Source organism: Chanodichthys erythropterus, chromosome 18 (genome assembly GCF_024489055.1).
Source record: "Chanodichthys erythropterus isolate Z2021 chromosome 18, ASM2448905v1, whole genome shotgun sequence".
In the NCBI taxonomy this organism is placed as follows: domain Eukaryota; kingdom Metazoa; phylum Chordata; class Actinopteri; order Cypriniformes; family Xenocyprididae; genus Chanodichthys; species Chanodichthys erythropterus.
The window spans coordinates 18,901,332-18,915,828 of record NC_090238.1 but is presented as its reverse complement, the minus strand read 5'-3'; the positions used below and the strand labels follow the sequence as shown (position 1 = coordinate 18,915,828).

General features: G+C 37.9%; 2 protein-coding genes across 3 annotated transcripts; one reads left to right on the top strand and one right to left on the bottom strand.

Moving 5' to 3' along the window:
- Positions 1-2,614: 2,614 nt before the first annotated feature.
- On the bottom strand, positions 2,615-5,740 carry zpcx (zona pellucida protein C). Its single transcript, XM_067366976.1, has 6 exons — positions 5,444-5,740; positions 5,198-5,369; positions 5,025-5,121; positions 4,855-4,940; positions 4,692-4,774; positions 2,615-3,755 (listed from the first exon to the last, which is right to left on the bottom strand). The coding sequence occupies exons 1-6, from the start codon at positions 5,718-5,720 to the stop codon at positions 2,818-2,820; spliced, it is 1,653 nt and encodes a 550-aa protein (XP_067223077.1). The 5' UTR covers positions 5,721-5,740; the 3' UTR covers positions 2,615-2,817.
- An 841-nt stretch (positions 5,741-6,581) lies between these two features.
- Positions 6,582-13,857, top strand: tmem54a (transmembrane protein 54a). Of its 2 annotated transcripts, none has more exons than XM_067367587.1 (6): positions 6,582-6,726; positions 8,443-8,639; positions 8,863-8,922; positions 9,068-9,259; positions 12,953-13,087; positions 13,338-13,857. In XM_067367587.1, the coding sequence occupies exons 1-6, from the start codon at positions 6,714-6,716 to the stop codon at positions 13,464-13,466; spliced, it is 726 nt and encodes a 241-aa protein (XP_067223688.1). In that variant the 5' UTR covers positions 6,582-6,713; the 3' UTR covers positions 13,467-13,857. The 2 variants fall into 2 exon arrangements, with proteins under 2 accessions (XP_067223688.1, XP_067223687.1); XM_067367586.1 differs by having other exon boundaries at positions 6,595-6,644.
- The last annotated feature ends 640 nt before the right edge of the window (positions 13,858-14,497 follow it).

Genomic DNA, 14,497 nt, shown 5'->3' with positions numbered 1-14,497 from the left:
TGAGTCTATTAAACTTTTACGCTACTCTCCAAATAAACGATGTCGGTAGCACTGACAGCTACAGCATATGGAGTCCGGTCGCGAGGAACTGGCTTCAGAAATCGTCTTGGTAGTTCGAGACCTTGTCTTTTTAAAAAAAAAAAAAAAAAAAGTTTGCCCTTTTAAAAACGTTGTTTTAAAGTAGTTATTTTTTGAGATTTTCGGTATTTTGTATTTTTTATGTTGTTTTTTTTTTTCTTTTTTAAAGGTACTGAAGAACAGTGAGTTATACACTCACGGTGTGGTGGCCGGGGAAAGAGGGTGCGTGGGAAACGCACGGGCACTTTATAGCTCAAGCGGAGGAAATAGCAGCCAGGGTCGCATTCGGGATAACAGGAAAAAAACCCTCTCCGAGCATGCGGTGTACATGACAGCACATTCAACAAGGAACATCCAACAGCGACATCTGGGTGCAGCAGCAGTCTACAGCACAATGTTTCTTTTACATGAACGTGGGTCAGTCTCAAAATACTGGCAAAAATCCATTGAATGAATCAAATATTAAAAGTAAATGAAACCCCACATAAAAGGTATACTTCTCTGACCTGATATTTTAATAATGAAATGGTCTGCCATATTTGCACATCAGAAAAAGAAAACCAAGTTTACCAAGTACAGTGGTGATCAGAATTATTGGCACCCTTGGTAAAAATGATCAAAGATGGCTGTAAAAATAAATCTGCATTGTTTATCCTTTTGATCTTTAATTCATAAAATTAGCAAAAATCTAACCTTTCATTGAAGGAAAAGAATTGAAAGTGGGGGGAAAATCACATTATGAAATAAATGTTTTTCTCCAAAACACGTTGGCCACAATTATTGGCACCCTTTTATTCAATAGTTTTTGCAACCTCCCTTTGCAAAGATAACAGCTCTGACTCTTCTTCTATAATGCCTGATGAGTTTGGAGAACACCTGACAAGAGATCAGAGACCATTCCTTCATGCAGAATCTCTCCAGATCCTTCAGATTCCAGCTCCATGCTGGTGCTTCTTCTCTTCAGTTCACTCCACTCATTTCTTTAGGGTTCAGGTCAGGGGAATGGGAAGACCATGGCAGAAGCTTCACTTTGTGCTCAGTGACACATTGTTGTGTTGGTTTTGATGTTTGTTTTGGATCATTGTCCTGATGGAAGATCCAACCATGGCTCATTATAGGATTTCTAGCAGAAGTGGTCAGGTTTTGATTTATCTGTTAATATTTGGTAGAATCCATGATACCATGTATCTGAACAAAATGTCAAGGACTTCCAGCAGAAAAACAGGCACACAACATTAAAGATCCAGCAGTATATTTAACTGTGGACATGGGGTACTTTTTATCCATGTGTGCACCAAACCCATCTGGTGGGTTTGCTGCCAAAAAGCTCTTTTAGTTTTATCTTACCATAGAAGCCAGTCCCGTTTGAAGTTCGAGTCTTGTCTGACAACTGAATATGCTGGAGATTGTTTCTGGATGAGAGCAGAGGATTTTTCTTGAAACCCTCCTGAACAACTTGTGGGGATGTAGGTGCTGGTTAATTTTTTTAGGCTTTGAGACTCAAGGCTCAACTAATCTCTGCAATTCTCCAGCTGTGATCCTTGGAGAGTCTTTGGCCACTCACGCTTTCCTCCTCACCGCACATTAGGACGATTTAGACACATGTCCTCTTTCAGGCAGATTTGTAACATCTTTAGTTGATTGGAACTTCTTTATTGCCCTGATTGTGGAAATGGGGATTTTCAATGCGTTAGAAAATGGCTATAAGTAAAAAGCCATTTTGTGAAGCTCAATCTTTTGCTGCACATCAGAACTATATTTGTTTTTACTCATTGTGATGAATGATTGAGAATTTGGCCTTTGCGTTTCCTCATGTTTATACTCCCGTGGAAAAGTCAGTCATGGCTAGACAATTTCATGTTTATGATCAACCTGGTGTGAGTTGTCCAAAATGTTTAATATGGATCAGAATGATCTGGAAATCCCATGTTTTGTTGCAGGATCAGATAATCTTTGTGCAGGTTTTTCAAAGCAAAATTAGATTGATCACCCTGTTCCAGATGCACTTTTAGATTACTAAATATGGATTAGGCCTACTAGTGCTCTACAGAGCCCCTAAAGGGACATGGAAAAAGTGGGGATAAATATATTGCATTCTCAAGTGTCGCATAGTGTTCACCCAAGAAACTTTGCATTTGCAAATAAAGAGATGAACCAGTCAAAAGTTTGGTTGTGCCAAATTTACAAAGTAACTTATATTAAAAAAAAAAAAAAATTAAAATATTTGACCAGTTTTAAAAGTTTAATTTGTTCCTGAAATCCACCCTTCTGTGATCAGTATAATCCGGATGTTTTTAACAAAGGCATCCCAATCTTAAAGTTGTGAACAAACTGATTTGAACCAGATCAAAACTAAGATTGGATTTTTGTGATCTAATCTGATTTCAGAATCCTTTCAAGCCTACATTTAAGATTTGATCCAATAACCAAAATTGGATCAAGTTACAAGATTCAACTCCTTTACAAGTAATGTCAAAAACTTGAGTCTTCAGTGGTCGCTTTAGGGTTTAAAAACAAAAAAAAACCCTGCATTTCCTCTTCATATAAAAAGGCTGAACATTACCATGCACTCATATGATATTTACAAGTAATGTTTTTCTACTCAATGTAAAACCCTAGATAAGTTAAACATGACAGGAACTTGAGGAAAAAATGCTTTTATTTAGGTTGAAGTCTCAGTAAATATTAGAATCATTTCACACCAAGGCATGATGGAAACATACAGACCATTAATAAAAATCACAACCACCATTTCACTGACCTCAGTTGATCTAATAGGGATGAAACCAGACCTTTAATTTTAGAGGCATCCTCCATCTGCTCATCCTTTTGGCTTTTCTCACTATCCTGCTCCAATTGCAGAATCTCATTGTCCTGCTTTCTCATGCTGGGCCTTTTCCGTTCTTCATAATTGAGAGAACTTGATCCATCTACAGCTTGTTTCAGACTTAGTTTAGAGTAGAGAACTGGCTCAATTAATTTGGCTCCTTTATCGCTTTTTTCAAAGAGCATCTCAGCCTGTCTGAAAACAACATTATCCTCAGTGCTCTCCGAGCGCTTATCTGGTGTAGGGTTGACAGGCAATAGGCCATTAGAAGGAAAGTCAAATTCAAAATCAGACTCAAGATCCATTTGAGGCTGCTCTAGGTGATGCACTTCAGTCACAGCAGGTTTTCCTTGAATCTTAACAAATCCATCCACTGCAACATCATGTGAATCTATAGCTTCTACTTTAGCTTTTCCTTCATCCACAGCAACCACCGGACTCGTCTCAGTGCCCTCATCTGGTTTCAGCTTTCTAAAGGGTTCGTCACTTTGAAGGGCAGGATTTTCTGGATGACCAATTCCTACTTGTACCACAGGTGGGAACACAAACTCCATGTCTGGTAGCCACATTGATAAATCCCCTCCCAGTCTCTGGCTGACAACAACCACACCTCCTCCAAAGCCAGGCTGTAACGGCCAGGGGGAGACATTGCCAAAGTTTTGCATTGAGCGTCCAGAGAAAGAGGCACCTGCCATGATCCGGCTTTTATCAGACGTGTCTCGGGCTGCAGCGCTGGACTTGGTAGCGCTGTAGTCTGACTTCGGCAGCGGTGATGTGGCCTGGGGTGCAGATTGCTGATCCTTAATAATAAGCGGGCCGGTGCTTACTACTGCGGTCAGGTCTAGAGAAACTAACAAAGAGACAGTGGAGGTTCATTTCAAAGTAAAACACAGGGCTCAAGCATTTTTCTATTGGCCCAGTAGCTCTAATACTTTGTGAGTAATTTCATTTTTAGCAAATCATTTTGGCAAGAATAAAAGGTTTCCTTGGTTCAAATGAACCACTTTATATATTTTATAAAAATGTTAAATTTAACAGTTTCAACATCAATAGATTTTTTTTTAACCATGAATTGTATCATAACATTAATGCATGGACAATGTTAACTGTAGAGTTGCACTTAACACCAATGATTAATAAAAACGCTGTAAATGAACACTGCCAATTGATAGTTTATTTTAGCTAATGCATGGACACCCAAATGAGGCCTTACTAGAGCAGGGGTGTCCAGTCCTGCTCCTGGAGGGCCACTGTCCTGCAAAGTTTAGCTCTAACCCCAATTAAGCACACCTGAACCAGCTAATCAAGGTCTTAGGCATACTAGAAAACTTCCAGACAGGTGTATTGAGGCAAGTTGGAGCCAAAATGCAGGACAGTGGCCCTCCAGGACCGAGTTTGGACACCCCTGCTGTAGATTGGTCACAAATATTCAAGTTTTTCCCATGACAATTTTTGTTTACAAAAAGCATAACTTTGTAAACACCTTTACTGTAAAAGTAATAAAAACATTGCTGCTTGGTTCTAAGGCATTTTTGGATACTTTCAAGGCACAAAAGTAACTTTTGCAACAGCAGAATTAGCCAGCTAGCAGCTCGTCTTGATGACAAGAATTCATAAAGTCAGAAAAAGTAAATTTGAAAGGAATTTTAAGATCAATGACACAACGGTACCAAAATGGCAAGCGATAGTATGGTCAACTGGCCCAAAACTCAGCAGGCTTAATCTTGAGCCCTGACATGGGTACTTTTTTGCTCATTTGAGTTCCAGCTCATGTTGCTATACTAACCAGGAAGTTCTGCATGCTCCAAGCTTCTGCATCTTCTCCCACAACAATCACATACTGAGCTTTGGCCACCCAGGTCAACCCATCTGGAAAAAACAAAAAGCACTTTTCTAAAACCTTTCAGACAAATATCTAAAGAAGAAAAAGCTCTGATACAAACACTCACCTTGATTTGAGCTTGTTGTAGTTGCAGAATTTAGTGGCAGAGGTCAGACCCACATCAGAAAGATAGACTCTGCAGTGAAGATAAAGCTAAAGCAAACAGGAGAACACTACAGATCAAGCTATTGTCAATTTGTAGAGTTGTAATAATCCTAACTGAGAATGAACACCCACCTCAGAAGACTTCAAACTGGACGTACGAACAACAAAGTTGACTGCATCACTCCGTCGCAACACAAACTTCACCAAAGACTCTTTGGACGCCACACATCTGTCAAACAAGAGTTAAGGCTAAATTATTTCAGGGACCAAATGTACAGAAAATAATGTGTATCGAGTTGATCTACCCTTTGTTAATGATAAGGGAGACTTCAGGTTTGTCAGCAGGGTTTGGAGAGGAGGAAGCATGGCAAGACTGGACATAAAGCTGTTGACCAGGGCCAGGCAGAGCAGACACCTGCAGATGCAACTGCTCTCCTTTGTGGAACACGTTAGTATCTGCTGGATCACTCCAAGATGCTAAAGCAAAAACAAATATTAGATAGTAAGATACTAACTATATCTAATAGATTAAGAATATTTTAATGACATACAGTTCATGATCCTTAAAGAAAAACGGTTTCTTCTCTCCAGTAGGCCATGTATATCATATGGCATCAAGAAGCCAGATGCAAAGCCATCAAAAGTGTGAGGCAGGTGAACTCCATTTAAGAAAGGTCCATCTTCTACAGCGCCAGGAAAGTCAGAAACATGCCAGGCATCTTGTATTATTCCCGGTAAGTACGCTGAAAAGCGTGCATTAAAATCATTCCCGTTAGACGCAACAGACAGCGCAAGAGTGCAAAAGAGGACGACAAAAACTGCCGCCATCCTACTACTACTACAATTTCGTCCTGAGAGAGAACCAGTGCAGAATATTTTACACAACACCTTTCCTTCTTTTAAAGACCTTCCTAAAACATCAACCTGAGAGGAGGTGTGCAGGTTAACGCATTAATGAGATTCAGCTTATCATGTCCAGGTGTTCAGGTTTACCTCATCAACTCATGCTGGCTACTGATTGGGCTTTTTTTTTAATTATTATTAATTATGCTGCCAAAACAAAACAGATACATTGAACATCTTTTGTTTATTTAATTTTTTTCTTTTAAAAATGTAAATACCAATTTTTGTCATTCATAAATAAAAAAATAAACTTTTTATTTTCTTGGGTTTTTCTTAAATAGATGTAAATAGATCCAGCAAACTCACCAGGATTATTCAAAATTGTATTTATTTCATTTTATATTCTTATATACTGAATTACATTAAGTTTTTGTGCCTTGCTTTTAGAATTGTACAACAAAAGAATTGCATGGCAAATTCAGATTAAGGTAAATTAACAGAAACATTTTAAACTTTGTTGTTTCGTAAAAAAGTGTGATTAAAAATACAAAGTACATCGAAGGCTGAAATTTACCAGAAAAGTGTAAAAAAAAAAAAAGAAAGAAAAAAAAGATGGTCATCAATCTAATGTCAACACAGTGCTCGCATTTGAGACTATCCCTGTGTCCCAATGTCCATACTATTATCCATCCTAAATAGCATGTGACATTAGTAATATCCAATACTATTTAGGGTGGATAGTGTGCACATTGGGATGCAGGGTATATAACTCCGTGTAGGCTGACGGCTCCTCTTCCTCGTTATACAGCAGCGACCCCTGCAGGGCGGTCAGGATCAGGTGAGCGAGCGGAGAGGGAGTGGCCATGCACGCAGGTGAACGGGAAGAAGGAAGACAGCCTGAGAGGCACGGTAAGAGGAGAAGATCCATGAACACGTTAAACCCTTAATTATGACTTAATCTGAAAGAAGGACTTCAGGATGGTGAATTCGGGTGAGTTGGACATCATTTACATAAGTAAAGTGTTCATTTCATGGGGTGGACTGAGAGTATATGAACATGCTCGCGAACCGGGTGTGGTCATGTTTACCTTGATAATACATCAAAGCACTCTCTGCTCTGTCATATAAATGTCTCGCTGAATGTAATGAGTCTAGTAATGGCCATTTTAACTGATGTAATGGAAGGATTTCACAACAAATAGCCTACAACATAAAATACTTTTCAATGTTTATTTCGGACTTGATGCCTTTTTACAGATTGTTTATGGATTTATTGTGGAAGATTTGGTATCTGCTTTGTGATGTTTATGTTGTGTTTTAATTAAAGTTCTGTGTTATTATAAACACATATAAACACGCTATAATTAATGTCGAGCATCAAACTGAAAACAAATGTACTAAAAAGACTAAAATGTACGATACCGCTTGTCAATAACATATTTTAAATCGGCAGTAAAATCTGACTATCGAATCTTTGCTTATCTATTCAGAGTAAACAAGCTGGTTATTGGTTATTTTCATTTTAAGGCGGGACTTCCAATCCTCTATCATCAATGCGATTGGCTCTTCTAATTGTAAGGCGGTGTCGCTAATTATGGGTCTGCGTCGCTTTTGATGATTGACATTTTCGATCACCATTTATTTGTTATTGCGTGTAAAATAATAATGAAAGAAAAAATATAACTTATTGAACCATTAAAGAAAAAAAAGGTCATACAGGTTTGCAAGAAAATGGTTTAATGACAATTAAACTTACTTGTGAAATACAGTGGGTGTTCTGAGGATAGTTTTATTCTCTTTTTAAAGGGTTAGTTTATCCAAAAATGAAATTTCTGTCATTAATTACTCACCCTCATGTCAATCCATACCCGTCAATCCAAAACAGTTCATGTTCGACAGTGGTTCAACTTTAATGTTATGAAGTGACGAGAATACTTTTTGTGCGCCAAAAAAATGAAATAATGACTTTATTCAACAATATCGAGTGATGAGCGATTTCAAAACACTGCTTCATGAAGCTTCGAAGCTTTAAATCAGTGGTTCAGAGCGTGTATCAAACTGCCAAAGTCACGTGATTTCAGTAAAGAGGCTTTGTTACGTTTTAAGTCCTTCTAGATTTTAATGGTTCATCACTGGGGGTCATGATTTTGGCAGTTTGATACATGCTTTGAACCACTGATTCATTTACAATGAAAGTGTACAATACAGATGTACCACCAGAGCTGTAGTAAATTAATCCATAGTTGGAACACGGTCATAGAAAACTATCAACATGGAATTTTAAATTGTGAAAAATATATATATATTAAATGTTAATAATATTATATAACAAACATTTAATTTTTTTCATTCCTTCATTCATTCATTCATTCACAGGACTCAAATATTTAATTGGCTACAATTGTTCTGATTATTAAAAATCCAGTAGTCACAAATGCATGCTCATGGACAAGTCATGGAAATTCAGGTGTGATAACCTCCATTACATCTGACAGTCCTTCATCACCTCCCTTGCTTCTCAGTGAAGTCATGGCTCATGAAAAATGACTGTTTGTAGTCCCAAACTAATCTGGATTACATGGTGCACATAGTTCCTTGACTCATTACATTTAGTTTATCTGATGATTTGATGTCTGGTCCTTTAGCTTCAGTGCCCCACTGTTTCTATGTTTATGGTTGCTTGATATTGTGTGTGTGTTTGCTGTAGGTCTTTGTTGTGGCAGTCTGAAGGATGACAAAATCCTGATGAAAATGGGGTTGGGACTGGTGCTGGTTGGTCATGTGAACTTCTTGCTGGGGGCACTGGTACACGGAGTTGTGCTCCGACACATAAAGGTGTTCACTTGGAACCGGAAACTCGTCTACCCTATCTCCAATGTCATTGCTCTTGTGGCAGGACTCATGGTATGTCTGTCCTTGAAACTGTAATGTATTGCTTAATATCTCCACATTTCTGTTATGGACAATGGATTTTGTTTTGTGATTATTATCCAGTTCCCACTCATGTGGTAGATGAGACATAGTGGTTAAAAATAACCAGGTGTGTTAGTTAAAACTTTAAATTCACCCCTTGCACTGAATGAATCCACACTGTAATTCATACATCCGCCCATGTTATAACCTGCAGGCAATTATTGGTGGAATCTCAGCTATTGTTCTTTCAAAGAACAAGAAAAACCAGCTGCTGGTGAGTAGACATACTTTTTAATGATTGCATTTGTTATTTATGTGTTACTGCTATTAAGTTTATTTAAGTTTAAAACAAGTCTTTCTATAGAACTAAATAGAGTTTTCATGTATTCATTTCTGAACACATTCTATCATTGTTGCAGAGTTGGTTTCTACTAATTGTTAGTGTCCTGGGGTGCCTTTTGGGTGCCGCCTCTGCAGTGGCGATCAGTGTTGCCACAGGGAGGGCCATACATCAGGAAGGATACACTCTGTTTACCCACTGCAACCTGTCTAGCAACATGAGCTACTACAGCATCACAAATGAGTGCCCATTTGACCCCACACGCATCTATGTGAGTCCGTGTCTCTTCTGTCTGACGCGTTCTTGTGTAATCAGAATTCAATTGACTGATATGTGTCTCATAAATGCCTTTTTTTAAATAGTTCTTTCTCTGTTTTAGTGTGCTTTAGTGGTTTTGAGATGCATTTGAGTCACCAAAACTGTTGCAAATTGAATTAGATCCAGGGGCTTCATTTATAAAACTCATTTACAATCGGATTTGATCCTAAAATTCTGTGGGTTTTATCCCATGTTAAAAGTTAGGGTCAAATCTGGATTTATAAAGTTAAAAACTAATGTGAAAATGTTCTTATGTGTACACCTATATATATACATGCAAATATTTCTTAAATGTGTATATATAATATAATATAATATAATATAATATATAATATAATTTTTTTTTGGGGGGGGGGTATTTTTATATATATTTATTTATTTATTTATTTATTTCAGTAATTCAATGCACACAGACTGAAGTACTTGAAGTCTTTGTTTCTTTTAATTGTGATGATTTTGGCTCACATTTAACAAAAACCCACCAATTCACTATCTCAATAAATTAAAATACTTCATAAGATCAATAAAAAATGGATATTTTAAACAGAAATTTCAGGCTTCTGAAAAGTATGTTCATTTCTATGCACTCAATACTTGGTTGGGCCTCCTTTTGCATGAATTACTGCATCAATGCAGCGTGGCATGGAGGCGATCAGCCTGTGGCACTGCTCGGGTGTAATGGGAGCCCAGGTTGCTTTGATAGTGGCCTTCAGGTCATCTGCATTGTTGGGTCTGGTGTCTCTCATCTTTCTCTTGACAATAGGTCAGACGAGTTTGCTCGCCAATCAAACACAGTAACACCATGGCCATTGAACCAGCTTTTGGTACCTTTGGCAGTGTGGGCAGGTGCCAAATCCTGCTGGAAAATGAAATCAGCATTTCCATAAAGCTTGTCAGCAGAAGGAAGCATGAAGTGCTCTAAAATTTCCTGGTAGATGGCTGCGTTAACTGTGGACTTCAGAAAACACAGTGGACCAACACCGGCAGATGACATGGCAGCCCAAATCATCACTGACTGTGGAAACTTCACACTGGACTTCAAGCAACATGGTTTCTGTGCCTCTCCACTCTTCCTCCAGACTCTGGACCTTGATTTCCAAGTGAAATGCAAAATTTACTTTAATCTGAAAAGAGGACTTTGGACCACTGAGCAACAGTCCAGTTCTTTTTCTCCTTAGCCCAGGTAAGGCGCTTCTGATGTTGTCTTTGGTTCAGAAGTGGCTTGGTACATGGAATGCGACAGTTGGAGCCCATTTCCTGAAGATGTCTGTGTGGCTCTTGATGCACTGACTCCAGCTTCAGTTCACTTCTTTTGAAGCTCTCCTACGTTCTTAAATCGGCTTCGCCTGACAATCGTCTCAAGCCTGCGGTCATTCCTTTCACTTGTACACCTTTTCCTACCACACTTTTTCCTTCCAGTCAACTTTCCATGAATATGCTTTGGCACAGCACTCTGCGAACAGCCAGCTCTTTCAGCAATGACCCTCTGGCTTACCCTCATTGCAGAGGGTCTTGATGATCATCTTCTGGACAGCTGTCAAGTCAGCAGACTTCCCCATGACTGCTGTTGGGATTACTGACCTAAAACCAGTATTTATTAGGGATGGGAAGATTAACCGATATGTATCGATGCGTGGTCATGTGCGTGCACGATGCGAGTGCATCGGTAGAGCAGCAGAGGATGAATTAAATTTTGGAAGCAAATCGAGATGCATCGGTTTTTCCGAGATACAGCTTATCCTTTTAATACAGAATGTATTTATTTATTTATTAACAAGTGTTGTCAACCTGTTTTTTGCGCATAATTTAATCGACCTACATAAAGTAGGCCTAAGCAACGGACTTGCGGATGTGTGTACACTACAACTCAATGTATCAGCTGCGCGGATGAAGCCAGTGATGCGCTCAAAGGTAGTTGTCAGGAAGCGCGAGGAGTAAGCAAAACAAACGTCGGACGCCGAGAAGTTAAAAAGTGAAATCACAATTCTTGTTGTGCAATGATAAGCCTTCTGCAAAGATTTTTTTTTTTAGTATATATTGCACTTATACGTTCTGTTTATCTTGGAAATTCTTAAATAATATGTGCCATGTGTTCTAAAATGGCCCAATACTGTAAACCGACCAGGGGCGTAAATCGCGGGGGGGGGGAAATGACCCCCCCCCCCCCCCCCCCCCCCCCAAATCTGAGTGCTGTCCCCCAAAAAAAAATTATAATTAAAAACCACTCTAAGTATTGTAAGTAAATTATATATCCTTAAAATAATTGTGTAAGAAGTAAAGTAATACAAACGCAAACAGGCGTTTAAGTTTAGAAACATTTTGAGTCACCCCTCCCTTGCCTCACAGTGGTTTGGTCCACCGCGCACGTCACACTCGTGCGTGTACAGTCTATGGTAGAAATCCAGCGGCGCCGGCGGGAGTGGAGACAGACAGTGGTTGAAAGGAGCTCTAGTAAGTAGGCTTTTAAGGCTATTTTATTCAAAAACATCGGATGAAGTGGTTATTTTTGTTGTAATGCTGATGACGCTGAGTAATTAGTCATAACAAAAAAAGCAAGATGATAACATGATTTTTTTTTTCCGTGAGTCCGCTATTTTAGCGATTATAATGTTACTTAGCGTGTTTGGTAGCTTGTTTACCATAGCTTGTTGGATATTATAAGATAAGTCACCCACACCAACAATTAACATTGTGATAAGAATGTGAACTGTAATAAGGCTAGTAGATTTACTGTTGTGTGTTGGGTTTTGCTCAAAGTGTATTCATCGTATTTTGGTGACTTGGTTGTAAACAACTTCAAAAATATTCCAATAAATAAATGATTTTGAATATTTTGGTCAATTTAGTCAGTTTTGTTAATTGAACCAAAGAGAAACGTTGAGCATAATGGCAGTCTACATGCTACACTAATAATAGTAGTAAGGTTTTCTTCTGTGTAACATTACATATATGATATATCCTTTATAAGTAAAATTCTGGCTGTATTATTTGTGTCCCCTTCAAAAATTGCTCTTGAGAAATGTTATGTTTATTGTCCCCCCCTACTGTCCGATGAAATTTACGCCCCTGAAACCGACACTGAGAGAAAAGCCAGTTTGTAAAAAAGTATTGGTTTTACTTGGTTAATAAATAATCAAACTAATTCAGTGGCACCGCATCCTCTTTCACATCACCACATAAACTTGATCTAATTAGCTAGTGCTGAATTATCGCATCGTATCATGATATGGTGTGAATCGTATCGTATTGCATCGCAAAATGCCACACATGTATCGTTAATATATCAGATCGGATACTTTGTATAGAGATGCGTATCGGATCGGCATTATACCTTAGTTGCCCAACCCTAGTATTTATACCCTGAGAAGGGTGATTTAATAGAATTTGAAATTAAAAATTATAATAATTTGAGATACTGATATTTTTTTTTTTTTTTTTTTTTTTTTTGATGAGCAGCAAGCAGTAATCATCAAAATGAACACAAAAAAGTCTGGAAATATTTTACTTTGTCTAATAAATATAGAATATATTTAAGTTTTACTTTTTGAATTAAATTACAGGAAGAAACTTTTTCATGATATTCTAATTTGAGGTGTGTGTGTGTATATATATATATAAAATATATATATATAATTTCTCTCTCCAGGGTACTACATTAATCCTATGGTTTCCATTGATTCTGATGTCAGTGGTGGAGGTTGTATTCTCCTGTCGCTGTTTCTTGGCCTGCACTTCTTTCCTCCGGATGCGCTGCCCGTGGAGAACAACTGTCACTAGGAGGGTAAATAGAACTGCATACAATAATTATATGCACTTTTTTGAAGGATATACTAATACTTGCACAGCAGCATAGAAGTAGCATTAAAAGTTGACTTGCCTCTGAATTGAGTGCACTCAAGACACAAATCAAAATTCAATATGGAATCATTTTGGGTTATTGATTGTTTTAAGGGCAATTTTACATGCCAGCTCCACATTAAACTTGATAAACCTTGGTATTCTCTGAATGCAATGTAAATGTTTGGGTTTAGGTGTGTATCCAGCTGCCAGAAGAAACCGCACTGCCACCAGAATTTGATTCAAATGAGGAGGAACCAGCAGAACAGCATGACCTACTTGACAAAGACGCGGTTGCTGTGGAGACTAGTGACTGGCTATAATACGAAAATATAAATCACATGAACAATCAATGTTTTTCATAACTGCTGCATGAGAGTTGACCAAGAAATGCCAAGTGTCAATGCACATAAAAAGTAAAAGTGCTGCCCACTGAAGTGGTTAGAAGGTGAAGCGAGGCGGCGCTCTGACATCTAATGAAGCTGTAATGATGAGTGTTATTCTTCAGTCTTAAAAGGTCAAACTGTGTGACTAAGCCAAGTACTATTGGCTTCACCATGTAAAGTGCACAATGTTTTATATATTTACATCATGAACATGTTTATTGTGTGTGTTTTGTTGCATATTTTCTACATTGATGGGATTCCTTGTTACATTTATATAAAATGTTTTTCTCTTCGTAACAGAATTTCTAAAATTGCTCTTAATAAGAATTACGGGTCAAATATATATATCTCTATTATCATCCTGTCTGTTGTCCTCTTTTCTAGTCATTTAATTCCTCACATGTGCTTGGACACTGTCCTATAATTTTTGTTAAATACTTATGCAAGGTCTGAAATTTATTTATTTATTTTTTTTTCACAGTCTGTGGATTGTTTAATAGGGATCTAATTGGCAATGCCTGGGACGTGATGTTCCTTAGCTTAATTTTGGGCTTGGTAAGAATTGTTAGGTTGTTGATGCTTGATCTTGACCCACTCTAGATTTCATGAATTCATGCTTGCATATAATCAGAAAAAAATCGCACTTAGAAGGCTAACATTTGTTTATAAGAAGCATATACATTTACATTTTTTTTTTTTTTGAAAATGACTGATCGTTTCACTAGATAAGACCCTTATTCCTCGTCTGGTATTGTTTAAAGCACTTTGAAGCTGCACTGAAACTGTAATTTTGACCTCCAACCGTTTGGAGGCCACTGAAGTCCACTATATGGAGAATAATCCTGGAATATTTTCGTCAAAAACCTTCATTTCTTTTCAACTGAAGAAAGAAAGACATGAACATCTTGAATGCCATGGAGGAGGGGTGAGTAAATTATCAGCAAAAGTTTATTTAAAAGTGGACTAAT